At 41.8% G+C, this 13053-nt stretch overlaps 1 protein-coding gene and 1 non-coding gene across 2 annotated transcripts; one reads left to right on the top strand and one right to left on the bottom strand.

The window, feature by feature from the left end:
- Positions 1–4331: 4331 nt before the first annotated feature.
- Positions 4332–4438, bottom strand: LOC138884415 (small nucleolar RNA R71). Its single transcript, XR_011404609.1, has one exon. It is a non-coding gene; the product is annotated as a small nucleolar RNA R71 (small nucleolar RNA).
- Positions 4439–5272: 834 nt separating this feature from the next.
- LOC138882699 (uncharacterized) lies at positions 5273–7361 on the top strand. The gene is made up of 3 exons (XM_070163313.1): positions 5273–5617; positions 5735–6553; positions 6645–7361. The coding sequence occupies exons 1-3, from the start codon at positions 5273–5275 to the stop codon at positions 7359–7361; spliced, it is 1881 nt and encodes a 626-aa protein (XP_070019414.1).
- Positions 7362–13053: the final 5692 nt, after the last annotated feature.

The following is a 13053-nucleotide window of genomic DNA, read 5'->3' as shown; positions in this document are numbered from 1 at the left end:
TCCTGGGTTTCTGGTATATCTGTGTTGCTTTTTGGTACTTCTAAAATTGCAACTTGTGGTCCTGATTTTGCTGTTGGTTAAACAAAACTGTTCCATTGGTCGTTTGCTGGATTTCTGCTGGTTTTAATTTGTTTCTGGGTTGCTGCTGCTTTGTTGTCACCACTGCTGCTACTCACTCCTTCTTCCTATTCTTGTATTTTCCATACCAGGTACACGCTCGAATTCATTGGTATAACCTCGAATTGGAATGAAATGAAGTAGTATTTCCGGCCTATGTTCACGTGAATATTTGTAGTGATAGTCAGTCCAATGTTGTCATTTTCCGTTTGTTTGAATTATATTGAGTCAAGAACTGGTCAATTAGGATCGCCTCTATCATTTTGAACCATTTAGACTAGTAACAAACTATGGACTGTTCTTTGGTGTAGTAGTTCATTTCCAGCTTTCCCGTTGTTTATATTCACAGTGATGATAGCAAATAATAGACTTCTGTTAACAGATAACTTTAAAGTGAACATAGTGATGCCTTAAACATAGAAAGATAGGAATTTGAATGAACACTTGGGTGAGTTTTAGTGTTGGGAATAATCAGTTAGCCAATATTCATGTTTCTTTAAAAATCAGCAAATCTCGAATGTGTTAGCTTCACTTAGTTAATAGCGCTTCATCTTAGCCGATACTTTCTAGAAAAAAAACGCAATAACGCGCCTAATAGTATGTAAATCTGGTCGTAAGAGTTAAAACCAAGGCCATAACTTTCTTGTGCATTTAATCAGAACAGCTTAAGCAAACTTTCGTAATCATTAGTAATTAAGGTTGGCTTAGTTTCAAGTAGTTGAAAACAATTAGTTCCAACGGTTCATTTCATCTAACAATGTGGGTTTAAATTAGTTATAGGATAATTAGTTTTCTTTTGAATATATATTGTTTGTCAATTCCGTATTTTCAATTTCAGTAGTATTGGCTTATAGAATAAGGCATGAAATAATCTCCTTTTACGCAAGTTTGATTGCAGTTTTCCGGTTGCGCTTGCTTTAATCCGATAAATAAGTGATGGCCTTTTTCAAGCATGTAATTAACTAGGATTATTTTCTTTTATTTTAGAGACAAACTGAAATAGAAAATGTAGACACTTTGGGAATGTCCTTTTAAATAAAAGAGGTGTGCCTCGCCAAAATAAAACGTACAAGCGGCGAAGGCCTCTATTTTTAATAACTATCTAGCTTTAGGGAGAGGCCGTTTAGCGAATATCCACGGCCTTCACCGAATTAATAACACGAAAGTCTTGCTTTAGGCGCGTCTTAATAATTTATTCTCCTTAATTCGGGTGCACATTTATGTGACCCAAATCCAAATCTCAACCGAGTCGAGATATGTCAATAACCACGGGTGCATTGATGTAACGTGGTTCGAGATATGTTTTCACGACGTTGCAAGTCCTATAAAAATAACAGTGAATGATAAAAGCGGTTAAAAGATAAAATTGGCACATAAGTTCACATTTGTATAAAATCAGATAATCAAGCCGAATATAACAGTTGAGCGACCGTGCTAGAACCACGGAACTCGGGAATGCCTAACACCTTCTCCCGGGTTAACAGAATTCCTTATCCGGATTTCTGGTGCGCAGACTGTTAAACAGAGTCATTCTTTTCCTCGATTCGGGATTCAACCGGTGACTTGGGACACCACAAATCTCCCAAGTGGCGACTCTAATTGTTTAATAATAATCTCATTTCAATTGTCCTTTAATGGGAAAAACTCCCTTGTACCCTTGCGGGTGTAGTGAAAAAGGAGGTGTGACACTCGTCTCATCTCCTTGAAGAATATTGATCCACCTGACCGATCAAATTTCAAGCCAAACTCGCCCATTCTTTTGGGCATAGGGGTGTGACAACCAATCCAAGCAATCAAATTGCTTTTTTCGCTGCCTCAAGCAAGATGTTGCGATGCCAAAAAGCATAAGTGCCCCTACATATGATCGAAATTCCAACTTTACACATTTCTTTTATGGGAGTCCTACTATCCCCCCCCCCCTTCCCCCCGAAACTATTCCAAAGTGGAATAAATATCTTCTTAAAATGTTATAACCAGATTTTTCTTGGGAGGTGAGACACACTCGCCTTCCATGTGTATATTTTTATCACTCTTTTTTTTCTCACATTATGTTCCTTATTTTGATTTATTATTCTATTCTTTCACAAATAGCAACATCATGACAACAATGGTCTCTCCGATTTTGCTTTCGGTTCAAAAGATGATAAACCTGTATGATAATTTTTTTTATCGTCATTGCTGCCAAATCTATATATAATAAAAGAAGAAGCAAAACCACCATATTAAGCCAAGTGGCATAATGATAATATGCTAGATTTATGTAATTTGACGATTGTTTATGCCTCAACTTGATTATGTTTCATTGCTAGAATATAGTTAAATGATGTTAAATTGTCTCTAATTGTGAATTTCACACGTTGCAGGAGTGCGTAGCATGTATGAGGACTTCAGACTATGATTGAAACTAAATTGAAGTAAGAAAAGCCCCTAGGAGCTGAGTACGTGGGAAGACGAAAGAAATAAGTGATGAAATGAAGACCTATATGAGGAGCTGAGTACATGGGAAGTCGAGGAAGAATGATAGGGCATATGCCCGGTCACTAGCACGTTCATTAGCGCGACCGTGCTAGCCCAGTTCCGGAAAAGTAAATTTGAGTGGTAATATTGGAAGTTCGGGGGCAAATCCACTTAACCTATAGAAGGTCTAGCTCGCCCAAAGGAAGATTTATCAAGGTTTTCATAGCTTAGTTCAAGGAAAGGAGAGACAAGAGGCAAGGAGGATAATTCAACATCGAGTTCTTCCTTTCTTCCTTTTGTTTTTACGATTTGTGATGAAATTGAATGTTGTTATGATGAACCCTAGTATGAGTAGCTAAATATTTAGTCTAAGGTTTTGATGGAACCTATTGAAGGATGAACTTCTTGTTATGTTAATATAGTTTGCCTGATTTAATCTCTATTTGTTCAACTATGTGCTTGTTGTAGTTAATTGACAGGATCCTCAATTAGCTATGCCTATTTAGTGTGCATAACTCGGGAGAGAGTGCATATTTAGATAATTATTGAACAACACCACTCCCAAAGTATATGAGGATCAATAACTACGGGTTTAAAGGCGAGATTAAGGATAACGAAGCCCTGGGTGCATCTAAAGTGATGTGTAATAAACAAAGCCAGCTAGCGTATCTCAAGAGAGTGCGTCTAGTAAATTTTCGTGATTACTCGGGAGAGATTTACGGTAATAGGAGTGCTCATGGTTGATAGATATGATTTGGTGATTCTATGTGAAGTATAACCGGAAGGGATTCCATCAATAGGGGAAATCATAACCTTAGAACCTTCTCTTAATTGTTTACAACTCAATCATAGTTAGTTTTTAGTTACTTAGTTACATTCATTTGTAGTTAGTAGAAATACCCTCAATTATTATTTACAACGTTTGGGAAGTTGATTATGTGGAATTTAGTAAGCCTAACGAGAAGTAATTGATAGGTTAATTCCTTGTGGGTTCGACTCTGGGATAAATACTCAGATTATATTTGCAATGTCCGCGTGTCCTTTTTATAAGGCATAGTTGGGCGTGATCAAATTTTGGTGCTGTTACCGGGGAATTAACGGTGTTATCAATTACAATTGAAAGAAATACAAAAATTCTTAGTGTAGTCAGTTTTCTCTACACCCAATCTATACATTGAAAGTTTAACGTTTGTTGACTTGGGTGTACAGGTGCATGCCTAGAAACTCATCGAGAACTGGTGAAGTATTTGAATCATTATCAGATCTCAAGAGAGTTTTCAAGGCCTTGAATCGGGCCAACCGAAAAAAATAAACAACAACAAACAACTGAACTATTCGAACCAGACATGGGGGATCACGAAGTAGACCCAGCTATACCAATCGTGCCAAAGGCTACTCTCTATGACTGGGCACAACCCACAGCTGAATATCTGGCCACAACGATTGTAGTCCCGCAGATACAGGCTGAATCGTTTCAAATCACGAATAAAATACTGCACTTGTTGCAAAACAAAGGACTATTTTCGGGGTCCCAAATCGAAGATCCTCAATAGCACTTGAAAAATTTTCTGTCAATCTGCAAAACCCAGAGGCAGCCTAACGTAACTCCGGAAGCAATCAAGTTGTTATTGTTTCCATTCTCAGTGACAGGAGCTGCCAAGACCTGGCTAAACTCACTCCCCATAAATTACATAACAACTTGGGAGGAGTTAGTCAAGCAATTCCATAACAAGTTCCACCCACCCAACAAGATTGCTCAACAAATTGATGAAATTTTAAGTTTTAAACAGAGACCAATGGAGACACTACATGAAACATGGGAACGTTTCAAAGGGATATTGGTTATATGTCCGCATCATGGTATTCCAGATCTGATGTGGGGCAGCGGTTTTACATGGGATTGTCAGATAGCGTGAAGAACATTGTTGATACTTCAGCTGGTGGAGCATTTTTTAGCAAAACATGGAGAGAAGGCCAGAGTCTGCTCGATAAGATGGCGCAGAATTCAGGATGGACAACCAGGAATGCACCTATCACTCCAGTGGTTCACTCAGTGCCCTTAGATCCATCCAACTCTATGGCTGAAAATATGGCCACCTTATTGACACAGATGAGTATACTCACTAAAAAGGTGGAAGAGTCAAGGCAGAAGCAGCAGGTACACATCGTAGATACTACTAATGGGGTCTTGTGCACATCTTGCATTAGTCAGCTAATTGGTAACCAATGGAATGCAGAACATGATCATCATCACTACCCTGAATACATGAACTATGTGTCTAATTATGGAGGCCAGAGACAGGGTGGTCAGAATCGGGGCCAGCAAAATCAGTCGTATAGGACAATCCAGCCACAGTTCAACAATAGGAACATGGGAGGTATGAGACCTCCTAACAATATGGCACCTTACCTAAGGCCACAGGGATATAACAATCAGAATCAATAGCAGGGGTATCACCCTCCTTAGCAGCAACATGGTGGACGACAGGAAGATGGGTTTGCTAGACTTGAGGCAATGATGCAACAGGTTATTGGGTCTAATGCAAAAATTATTGAGAGAGTAGATGCACACGATTCAGCTATCAAGAATATTGAAGTGCAGATGGGCCAAATTTCAATGTCTCTGAACAATCGTCCTCATGGGACATTACCTGCTGATACCTAGATAAATCCAAAAGATCAAGGCCCGAAGCAACTGATGGCAGTGAGTCTACGTAATGGCAGAGATTTGGATTTAGAGCAAGAGAGGTCTCGAGAAACCAGACAAGCTAAGACACTCATACCAGTGTCCATTGAGCTGGATGAGTCAACGAAACTGATAGAGGTGACAGTCCAGCCTGCCCAGGAAGAAAATAACATTCAGATTGAGACTGAGAAAGAAGATGAGACAACCCAGAAACCAGTCGTTGAGGTGGTAGCTGACAAAGATCAATCCCAAATCATTGGGAAGAAGAGACCTCCTGCACCATTCCCTCAGAGGCTGGCTAAGTTCCAAAAAGAGGAGCAATACAAGAAATTCTTTGAGATGCTGAAACAAATCCAGGTAAATATTCCATTGATTGATGCTTTGAAAGAGATGCCTGGGTATGCAAAAATGATGAAGGACTTGATGTTCCAAAAATTTGATTTCCAAGACTTGGCCACAGTTACTCTTACTCAGACCTGTAGTGCAGTGGTGACTAGACCAATTGCGGAAAAGCTATCTGACCCAGGGAGCTTTACAATTCCATTCACTATTGGTAATTTTGCTTTTGCTAAAGCACTGTGTGACCTAGGAGCCAGCATAAATCTTATGCCCCTGGCAATTTATAAGAGGCTAGGAATTGGAAGATCTAGACCCACCTCTATGTTGTTGCAGCTGGCTGACAGGACTGTAAAAAGACCCTCTGGTATCCTAGACGATGTGTTGATTCAGGTAGGGAAGTTTGTGTTCCCTGCAGATTTTGTGATCTTAGACTGCAAAGTGGATGAAGAGATTCCCATAATGTTGGGAAGGCCGTTCTTGGCCACTGGGAGAGCTATCATAGATTGTGAGACTGGAGAGCTAAAGATGAGATTGAATGATAAAGAAATAACATTCAATGTGCAGAAATCTATGAGGCGACCAAGTAAATTCACTAATTGCTCTCTTATTGATGTCGTGGATGTAATCGTAGAGACTGATGATGAGATGCTGACTATTGAGGACCCTCTTGCTGCATGTCTGATAAATGTAGATGAGGTAAATGGAGAAGAACTGGCGGAATGGGTGTTGGCATTAGAGGGCAGAGGGTTCTTGGATAGAACTCTTGAATTTGAGACTTTGCACTTAGAAAATAGAGAAACTCCTCCAGCCAAGCCATCCATCGAAGAACCCCCAAAACTGGAGTTGAAGTCACTGCCCGCCCATCTCAAGTATGAGTTCCTTGGACCTGACTCTACATTACCTGTTATTATCTCATCTAGTTTGTTAGATGTGCAGGCACAACAACTCTTGCAGGTACTGAAGGAGTGTAAGACTACCATTGGGTGGACCATGGCAGACATAAAGGGGATCATCCCCGCCTACTGTCTGCATAAAATTCTGCTAGAAGAGGGGCATTGAGGTGGATCATGCTAAAGTGGATGTGATAGCAAAGCTCCCCCCTCCAACTTCAGTCAAGGAAATTAGGATCTTCCTCAGGCATGCCGGTTTCTACCGGAGATTCATAAGAGACTTCTCAAAAATTGCCAATCCTCTCTGCAAGTTGTTAGAAAAAGATCACCCCTTCTTGTTTTCTGATGATTGCAGGGTAGCATTCGAGGAGCTGAAAAAAAGGCTAGTCACAACACCCATCATTATTGCCCCCGACTGGGAGCAACCATTCGACCTCATATGTGATGCCAGTGTCTACGCAATGGGGGCAGTGCTGGGACAGCGGAAAGACAAGCTAATGCATCCAATATACTATGCTAGTAGAATGCTGAGTAGAGCCAAGCTGAACTACAAGGTGACGGAGAAGGAGATGTTGGTTGTGGTGTTTGGTTTCAACAAGTTCAGATCATACCTGATTGGCTCTAAGATAATTGTATACACTGATCATACAGCTCTCAGGTACTTGATTGAGAAGAAGGAGTCTAAGCCACGCCTGATTCATTGGGTACTACTACTACAAGAATTTGACCTCGAAATTCGTGACCGTAAGGGCACAGAAAACCAAGTCACTGACCATCTATCACGACTTGAGGGAGCTGAAAACTCAGTCGAGGTTGAAGATATTTTGGAAACCTTTCCGGATGAGCAGCTGCTTGCTATTAGCCTCGAGTAAGTGCCATGGTATGCATACTATGCAAATTACCTGGCTAGTGGTATAGTTCCCCATGACCTTTCATCTGTACAAAAGAAAAAGTTTTATCGTGATTGCCGCATGTATTATTGGGATAAGCCTTATCTGTTTAGACTATATGTTGACAATATGATCCGGAGATGTGTCCCCGAGATAGAACAATCTTCGGTTTTGCAGGCTTATCACGCATCGGCGTATGGAGGACATTTTGGAGGGGTCAGGACAGCTGCGAAAGTGCTAGAGGCTGAATTCTTTTGGCCAACAATGTTTAAAGATGCGCACCAATGGGTGAAGGGCTTCAATGAATGTCAGTGAACCAGGAACATTTCTCGTTGCCATGAGATGCCCATGAACCCAATTCAAGAGGTGGAAGTGTTCGATGTCTGGGGGATTGACTTCATGGGACCCTTTGTCAGCTTCTTTGGCAATAAGTACATACTTATTGCTGTGGATTACGTGTCCAAATGGGTAGAAGCTGCAGCATTGCCCACTAATGATGCAAGAGTGGTGGTGGGGTTTTTGAAGAAGAAGAACATATTCACCCGTTTTGGGACCCCGAGAGCGATTATCAGTGACGGAGGCACCCACTTCTGTAATAGAGCCTTCGAGAAGTTGCTAGCAAAGTATTATGTACGCCACAAGGTGGCTACCCCTTATCACCCGCAGACTAGTGGACAGGTGGAAGTGTCTGATAGAGAGATAAAGAGTGTATTGACCAAACTGTAAATGCCACAAGAACTGATTGGGCAAAAAAACTAGATGATATATTCTGGGCTTATAGAACTGCTTTTAAAACACCAATTGGTATATCCCCATATAAGTTGGTGTTTGGGAAGGCCTGTCACTTGCTAGTGGAACTTGAACATAAGGCTTGGTAGGCACTGAAATAGCTTAACCTAGACATTGAGGCTGCGGGCACAACGAGAATCACTGAATTCCATGAGCTTGGCGAGTTCCAAAATCTTGCTTTTGAGAGCACAAGGTTGTACAAGGAAAGAATGAAGAAGTTGCATGACCAGAACATTGTTGAGCGAGATTTCAAACCCGAGGACATGGTATTGCTCTGTAACTCAACATTATGGTTGTTCCCTGGTAAGCTTAAGTCACGATGGTCTGGTCCATATCGAGTGGTTGAAGTATTCCCTTCAGGGGCTGTAGAGATTGCCTCAGAGAAAGACTCTCACACGTTTAGAGTCAATGGGCAGAGGTTGAAGCTATACATAGGCATGAAAGAACCAAAGGAAGTGTCAGAGATCCACCTGACCGAACCTTAGAGGTCGAGCGAGCCTTAAATGCACTTGTATGCGTCGTGCCATGACGTTAAATCAGGCGTTGTCTCCCAGGAGCGCACCCGCGCTACAGGCGCGCTATGGGCCGCGCATATGGGCAAACATTTTGCCTGGGCTCAAAAATATTTGCGCGCCCGCGCTATTGAACGCGCTACTGGGTGTGCTACTAGCACGATCTTGCTAGTGGCCGCACTAGAGGCTGCGCAAATGGGCTTGTGTTCTGCCTGGGCTAGCGCGGCCGCGCTACGACCGCGCTAGTTCCGCCCAAAATCTGACGATTTTTGTGTTATATTTTCTGATTGTTTTTAATTTTTTATGTTATTATTTTTCGTTTATTCTAATAACCCCTCATCTAATAAACCCCTCTTAAATCACAAAATCCCCCCCCCCAATCGGTACAACCATCTTCAAGACCCCTCCCTAATCCTAACCCCCCTTCTTCCTCTTCTCTAACATATTCCCCATCCTCATTCTCTCAAGTCTCAAGCCCCCTTCACTTCTACTTTTTTTCTCTTCTCCCCACACTCTATCACTACAGGTATGAGCCCCTTGTTCTATTTTCCTTTTTCTTTTTATATTTTTTTAGAATTTAGCGTGTTTTTAGAGTTGCATTTATCTAGTTGTTTTTCTTTATTGTTGAGTAGTAGAATTAGTAACATATGTTGTAGTGTTTGTGGGTGGTGAGATTGGTGGGGGTGTTACTTCACTTGGTTTGTGATTTTGGAAGATATTGTGGTGGGTTGAGGTTGTAACATGTGTGAAATGGAGTATGAGTGTAGATTGCCCGCAAGGTGTTTGTGTAAATGCCTCAGTGAATGTAATTATGTAGTTGTGACCACTTATGCATGTGAAGTATGAGTAACCGCATTGCATCACAATTTTGTGTTAGGATGCGCACTAATGTGCTCCCATTTTTCAGGTACTATGGCTCCATCTCGAAAACGTCGCTCCACAGGTGCCTCTTCTAGCAGCCAAGCTGGCTCGTCCAGGACGAGAGGGGTAGCCCCTGCCTGCCCCTTTGATAGCAACAGATTTGTCTCTGCCAAGGCTCAGGACCGCTTTGCGGATAAGGCCTCCTAAAAGCCAATTTCGGAGAGGGGTATTGACATAGGATCGGTCCAGCTACACTGCCCTCACATGTACACTGAGATGGTGAGGCGGGGGTTGCAAACTTTCATTAACGACCCGGGCGAGGGCAATGTAATAGTTGTTAGAGAGTTTTATGCCAATGTGAAGGAGCATGACAATGGCATAGTCACGGTGCGCCGAAAGGCGGTGAATGCCTCTATTGAGGTGATACGGACGGCGTACCAGCTGCCCCCTCTTGTGGATCATTATGATGACTATTATGAGGGGTATGGCCGAGGACACACACAGTGGGGGAGGTTCTTTGAAACGATCTGTGTACTGGGGAAGGAGGTGGCTTGGATGAAATATGGTGAGAAGTTTCACTCCTCGGCACTAACCTTTGAAGGGAAGTGCTAGTTGTATCTTATCAACAACCGTCTGATTCCGTCCTCCAACACTACGGAGGTAAATGGGCCTCGAGCAGCTTTGATTTGGTGCTTCATCAATGGTCACAACTTCGATGTGGCCAGATTGATGCATGAGGAAATGTTCATCCGCTGTCCAGTCAAAAGGTATGGGTTCTTTTTCCCTTCTTTGGTTACTAAGCTTTGTAGGGAAACTCGGGTGCCCGAAAATCTAGCTGCGGATGGGCTAGTACCAAAAGACCACAAGTTCCGGGCTGACAAGGTAACCACGGGTAAGGAGCCGGTGGCAGTAGGTGGGCAGGATAGTAGTGGCTCTGATGACTCGGAGGACGAGGAGGCTGGGCAGGAGGACGTGGAGGCCGAACCACTGGCCCATGAGCAAAGCGCAGCAGTTGCAGTACCATTTGGCACTGCAACACCTTCACAGCAACGCCGTAGTACCTACATGACCGCTTTGGATCAGGATATGGCTGGGTTGCATACCTCAGTCACTGATTTGGGTGCCCGCATTGACGACGTGGCTGACCGGCATGTGAAGTCGGAAAAGAAATTCTTAGGCTGGCTGAGAGCTCTGGGTCGTACTTGCCATGTGAACCCAGACACCATCTCCGATCAGGAGTGATATTTCAGGGAAGTTCCTTTACCTCAATGTTCTTTAACTTTTTATGCCATGAGGACATGTCTATATTTTAAATGTGGGGTGGGGGATACTTCGATGCATATATGTATATGTAGCTAGTTGACTGTTGATGTTTCTTTGTTTCTCTTTGACTGTTTTTGGTGTTTTGAGTAATAGTTTTATTAGGTAATTTTAAAGTAGGTAAGTGACTTGTCCCGACGACGGATCTCTTTCGGCGGGGTTCTTGAGGGACTAAGTCGGAAAAAAAAGGGGAATATGGAGACCCTTCCTGATGACGGATCCTTTAGACAATTTTCTTGAGGGAAGTAAGTCTAGAAAAAAGACCAAAAAAAGTTTTCTTTGATTTTTAGGTAGTGTAGTAACTCCCTCTTGGTTTTTCTTTAGGCCACGGTTCTTTTCCAAGGGTTTAGCTTGAATCGGGTGTAGGTAGTTTTTGGTTATTGTGTTTTTTTTTAGTTTTTTTTAGCTAGGATTAATGGGCTACGAGCTGAAATTGAAAGAGAAACCCTGAGCATTTATACACATGAAAACAATAGACACTAGAGTGTAACGCTTAATCTCAGTGGTTGATTCTTGCTAAAGTGCCTTAAAATTGTATGTTTGCCACTGACTTGAATACTCAGAAGAGAGTGTCTTAATAAGCCAATCTGGAATGAGTCATATGCTAGGTGTATGGGAGTTTTACTGTATTCCATGATTCACATTTGATGCCTAGAACTTGCCCTGTGTGTTTGTAAAGAGGAATAGTAGTTTCATTCAGTCTTAGAAGTGATATAGGCATTTCTTTGTTGAGTCAAACATATAAAGTAAACCCACCTAACTGAATTACATCTTAGTTAACCCCGTTGAGCTTATAAGCCTGTTTCTTTGGCAACCACATTGCGAACCTTACCCAATTATTTGGATAGCCTTCTGTTTGAACCCGTTACCTCCCATAAGCACTTGAATGGTATTGACATTATGCAAAAGCAAAAGCGTGGGGTGGTGGTTTGGTTTTTGAGTAGAACCGTTGAAATAGAGAAAAGGTACAGTGTCTGGAAAAGTAAAAGAATAAGCAGCACAAAAAAATGAGTAAATGTAGTAATCGATAAGTGGTGGTTTGTTATAATTGCACCTAATGGATGGGGTTGTTGTAAATAAAAAAGTGGTGGAGTGTTTGGTTGACATAAGTATATTTTTGAAGGTTAATGTAATTGTATTAAAAGTACTTAGGGAGGTTAGTCACTATATCCAAATATATCCTACCCGTCCCTTAGCCTACATTACAACCAAGTGAAGTCCTATTGATCTTAGACTGAGTGGGCTTGATTAGTAGAGTAGTATACTACGGGCAAGCCTATGGTGCATCTTTGTGGCATGTGAATGTTCTTTTTGAAAGTGAGCAAATTTTGTCTATCTAAGTTCCTAATTGTTATAATTATCTTTATATGTGGAACTACTCTCTTGTGTGATTTGAGGGCATGTGGTTCATGAAGGAAAGGCAAGTCTTGATTTCTGTGTAGAGTAGTTTGAGAAAGTATGAATATTGCACGGCACGTGAGAGTCGACTTTTGGGGCGAAGATTGTTCACTACTAGGCGTAACTTATGTGATTTGTTCTTGGTGTGATGCATTAGGGAATAATGCTTAGTGAAGGGCCTCTATAGAGTGTGGGTTGCTCGAGGACTAGCAATGATTTAAGTGTGGGGTGTTGATAATATGCTAGATTTATGTAATTTGGCGATTGTTTATGCCCCAACTTGATTATGTTTCACTGCTAGAATATAGTTAAATGATGTTAAATTGGATCTAATTGTGAATTTCACACGTTGCAGGAGTGCGTAGCATGTATGAGGACTTAACACTACGATTGGAACTAAATTGAAGCAAGAAAAGCCCCTAGGAGCTGAGTACGTGGGAAGACGAAAGAAAGAAGTGATGAAATGAAGACCTGGACTAGCGCGGCCACTAGCGCGACCGCGCTAAGCCCAGATGGTCGAGGCAAAATGATAGGGCATATGCGTGGCCATTAGCGCGACTGCGCTAGCCCAATTCCGAAAAAGTAAATTTCAGGGGTAAGATTGGAAATTCGGGGGCAAATCCACTTAACCTATAGAAGGTCTAGCTCGCTCAAAGGAGGATCTATCAAGGTTTTCATAGCTTAGTTCAAGGCAAGAAGAGGCAAGAGGCAAGGAGGATAATTCAGCATCGAGTTCTTCCTTTCTTCCTTTTGTTTTTACGATTTGTGATGAAATTGAATGTTGTTATGATGAA

This window comes from Nicotiana sylvestris, chromosome 12, assembly GCF_000393655.2.
Source record: "Nicotiana sylvestris chromosome 12, ASM39365v2, whole genome shotgun sequence".
Taxonomy (NCBI): Eukaryota; Viridiplantae; Streptophyta; class Magnoliopsida; order Solanales; family Solanaceae; genus Nicotiana; species Nicotiana sylvestris.
This window is presented reverse-complemented; position numbering and strand designations above follow the sequence as displayed.